General features: G+C 42.0%; 1 protein-coding gene across 1 annotated transcript; it reads right to left on the bottom strand.

The window, feature by feature from the left end:
• Positions 1-2,665: 2,665 nt before the first annotated feature.
• Positions 2,666-5,278, bottom strand: LOC122929300. Its single transcript, XM_044282821.1, has 7 exons — positions 5,160-5,278; positions 5,022-5,083; positions 4,867-4,944; positions 4,693-4,773; positions 3,996-4,215; positions 3,626-3,785; positions 2,666-3,482 (listed from the first exon to the last, which is right to left on the bottom strand). Exons 1-7 carry the CDS (start codon positions 5,164-5,166, stop codon positions 2,828-2,830), a joined length of 1,263 nt encoding a protein of 420 aa, XP_044138756.1. The 5' UTR covers positions 5,167-5,278; the 3' UTR covers positions 2,666-2,827.
• Between the last annotated feature and the right edge of the window lie 427 nt (positions 5,279-5,705).

Below are 5,705 nucleotides of genomic sequence, written 5' to 3'. Positions count from 1 at the left end.
TTGGGTGCATCCAATAACATCTGCAAGAATAAGAAGGGGAGTTTTTGAAACTTTGTTTCCCGAATTGAGGAATTATCCAGACAAATTTGTTAATTACTTACGGATGACGGTAGAAAGTTTTGACGATCTCTTACAACGGGTGTCACCTCACATTCAAAGGCAAGACACCACTTTCCGCCGCTGTGTTTCCCCAGCAGAACGCCTGTTGTTGACCATAAGGTAAAGTAGATAAATATTATATATAGTACGAAGTCTAATTTTTTAAAGCTGCTCATTGGTAGTGTAAAAGTAAAATAATTTAAATTTTTATTTCCTGTGATCATTGTAGAAAGTGGATAGGCCACAAGTGATGATCAGCATTATTATTTTTAATTATGCTTAAATCAAAATAATGGTCAAACGATGTCAAATGAACTGTGATCAATATCGGTCACCATGGAGAAGAAACCTTTCTCCTTTTTTTTTACATTATTATTGTCTACATAAAAAATCTTGATTAAAAAAACGTCCCATAGAATTGTATCTTGAATGATATATATTATAATTTTTTCTAAAATAAAAATGTTTATTTTTTCATAGGTTTCTTGCAAGTGGAGAAAGTTTTAGCTCGCTCCATTTCCAATTTCGCCTTGGCATATTGACTGTTTCCATTATTGTGAAGGAGACATGCCGTGTTTTGTGGGATCAACTTCATGAGGAATTTATTCCACATCCAACTAGACAGCATTGGACCGAAATTGCTGAAAAATATTGGGATATTTGTCCGTTTCCCAACTGCATAGGTGCAGTAGACGGGAAACATATAAGAATAATCAAGCCCCAAGGATCCGGATCTGAGTTTTACAACTATAAGAAATATTTTTCAATAATTCTAATGGCTATCGCTGATGCAGAATACCGATTTGTTGCCGTCGACGTGGGGGCCTATGGACGCGCCAACGATTCCATGGTTTTTAAAAATTCTTATATGGGCAGGAGTCTATATAATAGAGAATTTGATTTCCCGCAGCCTCAACCACTGCCAGGTACTGATGCCCCACCCATGCCGTTTGTATTGGTTGGTGATGAGGCCTTCCAAATGTGTGGAAATCTTCTGAAACCTTATTCAAGCCGCGGATTAAATTTAACAAAACAGACATACAACTACCGCTTGACCAGGGCTCGAAGAATGGTTGAATGTACATTTGGAATTTTGGTTGCAAAATGGCGGATTTTTAACAAACCAATTCATATGAAGGTGGAATCGGTGGATGAGGTTGTAAAGTGTGCTGTTGTGTTACACAACTACCTCCTTAAAAAGGAACCACTGAATTTGGAACAGATACAGGAGGACAGCGAGATGCCAAGCATTGAAAGTTTTGGACCACGGTCAAGTGTTGCAGTATCACGGATGAGAGACTGTTTTGCAGATTATTTTTGCTCGGAGGCAGGAAGGGTGGACTGGCAGGACCGATTTGTTTAAACATTTTCAGTTTTTTTGAGATTTACAGTTAATTTCTGTTTATTTTAGTGGTTTACAGTTTTTTGTATTAGTTTTCAATTGGATTTGTGTTTCAATAAATATAGTTTTTCAAAGTATTTGAAGTTTTAATTATATATTATTTTTAGCACGATATAAGAGAAATACATTCGTGATTTGCTACACTGCAGATATATTATTGTGTTGATACTCAATTTCAATCTTCTATATCACTAGAGGAGCGACACATCTTTGTGTAGCTTCGCTGGCGCAGGTAGATTTCATCATTAATTAGTGTGTAGTAATCTGACCGATGCCAGAGGAGCGACACATACTTGTGTCGCTCCACTGGCGAAGGTAGATTTTATCAGGCCTGTTATGGTGTAGTATCTGACCGACGCCAGCGGAGCTACACATACTTGTGTCGCTCCACTGGCGAAGGTAGATTTTATCAGGCCTGTTATGGTGTAGTAATCTGACCGACGCCAGAGGAGCGACACATACTTGTGTCGCTCCACTGGCGAAGGTAGATTTTATCAGGCCTGTTATGGTGTAGTATCTGACCGACGCCAGAGGAGCGACACATACTTGTGTCGCTCCACTGGCGAAGGTAGATTTTATCAGGCCTGTTATGGTGTAGTAATCTGACCAACGCCAGCGGAGCGACACATACTTGTGTTGCTCCACTGGCGAAGGTAGATTTCATCAGTCCTGTTATGGTGTAGTATCTGACCGACGCCAGAGGAGCGACACATACTTGTGTCGCTCCACTGGCGAAGGTAGATTTTATCAGGCCTGTTATGGTGTAGTAATCTGACAGACGCCAGAGGAGCGACACATACTTGTGTCGCTCCACTGGCGAAGGTAGATTTTATCAGGCCTGTTATGGTGTAGTAATCTGACCAACGCCAGCGGAGCGACACATACTTGTGTCGCTTCGCTGGCGATCGTACAATTTTAAAGACCTTTCCTACATACACTAAAGTAATCTCCCATCGCTGTCGGAGCAAACCAAGTATAGTTCACTTCAAAAGCGATGTGAGATGTTCGCTTTTATTTACCAAAAAATTAAATAAATACAAAACAAATAAAATTTATAAACAATATCTATTTTATTTTAAAAATATAAATAACTTTTTAGAATAATAAAAAAATAAAAAAAAAGGCTACAAATGCCTGTAAGTAGGACCGGTGGGAGTGGAAGGTTGGGTGGTGGAGGTTTCAACACTGGTTGGTCCCCCTCGTTCCTGTGCCCCTGTGGACATAAAAGTGTGTGTTGTGGCAAGCACAACAGAGGGAGTATTCAATCTGGATGGGGGAGCGGGAGAAGGAGTTGACCGAGCCAGAGTAGAAGGAGTGTTGAAACTGCTAGTTGGAAAATATTGAGGAGGAGAAGGAGAAGGAGAAAAGTGGTGAGAAAAGTGCTCGGTGGAATGTGGAGGCTGGGATGGGGGGATGAGGAGGTAGGAAAGGTGGGTAGGTAGTTTGGGTAGGGGGTTGTTGAGGTTGTGATGGGGGATAGGGCATGGATGGGGGATAGGATGTGGGGCGGTGCTGAACTTGCCACAAGACACTATCCACCTGTCTTCGGGACTCAAACAACTGGTCGGGCGTAAATCGTTCCATCACGGGGAGCAACGAATACCAATAGTGATGCACAGGACCCAATTGCGACGTATGCACCGCCCCCTCCTGCAGACGTCGCACTTGTTCCTCCAAAGCGGCAATCCTATTGGTATATCCCATCAAGGACTCGTAAACGAGCCTTGTGAGATCCTCGTAGTCCGCCTGACGGCTCCTACCGGTCCTCTGGCGACGCATCAATGCCTCAAAAAGTGGTGCCATTGTGGCCATTGTTGCGCCGCCAGAGGGCACAGGTAGGGGAACATTGAGGTCCCGACCAGCTGTTGGAGTAGGATGTGAGGGACCCGCGGTGGGCGGCTCTTCGGGGACCGCCTCTTGAGCTCCGGACTCTGGAAGGACTTCACGAGGAGCTTGTGGCGCCCGAGTACTGCTAGATGTGCTGTAAAAGGAAAAAAAAAATTAATGGACAAATAGGGAACTATGTGTGAATGTCCCAGACAGAGTGTCAAATGACAGTCTGTCTAGGCCACACACATAGATTGGAGATTAGTATTCATAATTATTATAAACATTACAGCTTACCTTCGCAGCTGTAGGGTTCTCCTAAGAAAACCTAATGCGGCCGCATAACGGTACGGCCACTTTTGGCTTCCTCCTGAACCACTCGGGCACTTGACCTCCTCGTTGTAGTCCTTCTTATAGCGGTCCCTCATTGACCGCCACCGCACCAGGATTGTAGTCCCTGTCCGCAAGAAAAAATAAATAAAATAAATATTATAATAATTTATTTCAGACATCAGAAATGGTTTAGTATTTGTTTGAACCTGCTACAACAACAATAAAAAAATTATTGATGTTCACTATAGGTAGCATTGAGTGACCAACTTCAACCAGACACAAAACCAATTTATAATGAAAAGTACACATGTGCATTATACTACAGTATACTTACGGCACTCCTCCCGTTGACTCTCATTGAGGTCGTCCCAATTAGGCACTAAGACTTCGCATATCTCAAGCCAGAGGAGCCGGGTACCATGATGGTCAGCATGGCGGCGGTCCGTGTGGTCCCAGAGTGGTGGTCTATCCTCCACCATCTGGATGAGGAGTTCATTGTCAATTATACAACTACCAAATTCCTCCTCATCCGTTCTGGTGGAGCGTCGTGGACCCTAAAAAAAATAAAAATAAAAATAAAATTATAATCTCATGTTTAAAGCAGGTTTGGGTCTATAGAGATAGGACCTGCACGGCTAGATCGCCGCTAGCATGTTTTCAATATATGTGTCCAATAAAAGGCTGTGTGGTTTTAATTAAATAAGAGAAAGGATTTTATAGATATGTAAATGAGTGTTGAATGTGTCGCTCATGCGCTGTTCTCGGCATGAAGCTGATGTCAGGACAGGGAAGGAACAATATAAAGGCACTGCTCACAAGGAAGGTTAGTGCAGCCCTTGAACACTCATTTACATATCTATAAAAAAAAAATGAAATAAATTAAAACCACACAGCCCTATAGGACACATATGTTGCGAACATGCTAGCGGCGATCTAGCCGTGCAGGTCCGTATCTCTATAGGCCCAAACCTGTTGACAGAAATCCTTTTAACAGTTTTAAAATTAAAAATATTCCTCTAGGAAATACTCACACGAACACGACCGCCGCGGGCTCCCCGACTTCCTCTGGCTTTCGATTGACGACCTCTGTTGGATCCAACGGGAGGAGCGACCTGTAATAGAAATACCAATAACAAAAAAAAATTAAATATACAAATCATAATATTGTCTTTAAAAAAATAAAAAAATTAAAAATAAATATTTACCGCTTCATGTCCTCCACCACCAGCTTCCTCCTCTCCAGCGGTCTCTGGGCCGCGAGGCCTCTCCTCCGCAGATGATGACTGTGACTTATAAACAATAAAAAAATTAAGAAATGCGTTCATAATGTAAATGCAGAATGCTTTAAAAAAAAAATTACCGTATCATGTCTCCGCCTACGTCTTGGAGGAGAGGTCCCGGCATCAGTTGAAGATGTTGAGCCTGTAGAAAAAAAAATATTACTCTGATTATTATTATTAATAAATATTAACAACAAACCAAGACTAATAATACTTACTTGACATTCTCTAAAGTTCTATTCAAATTTCTTCTTTCTTTTTCCCAAAAAAATCGATTTCGGACTACATGGGAAAAAAATAAAATAATTTAACATTTTTTCGGACTACTACCCCTAGCATCCACTATGTACTTGCACCACATGCATTGCCTATGCAAAACTACATAGGCACTGCATGTGCTGGAAGTACATAGTGGATGCTAGGGGTGGTAGTCAACAGGACTACTACCCCTAGCATGATCTATTTACTACAGCTCCCATGTATAATTACATAGGACCTGCTTATATTGATTTTATACCCAAAAAATCGGAGACGAAAGAAAAAAAAAAAAGTTTCTACTCACCTACAATGGCGTCCTCCCTTCTCCCTCGCAGGCAGGATCGAAGAGTGACAGGAAGTTGACGGCGCCCACAGCTCCTCCTATTCGTTTGCGCAGGCGCAGAAAGAAGAACCGGATCCGTCGATCAGGCAAACAACTGAAACCTTTGTGACGGATCCGTCAAACAAACCTGACTTACTCAAACTATCCAAGGAAATGCAAGGCC

Source organism: Bufo gargarizans, chromosome 2 (assembly GCF_014858855.1).
Source record: "Bufo gargarizans isolate SCDJY-AF-19 chromosome 2, ASM1485885v1, whole genome shotgun sequence".
NCBI classification, from domain to species: domain Eukaryota; kingdom Metazoa; phylum Chordata; class Amphibia; order Anura; family Bufonidae; genus Bufo; species Bufo gargarizans.
This window is presented reverse-complemented; position numbering and strand designations above follow the sequence as displayed.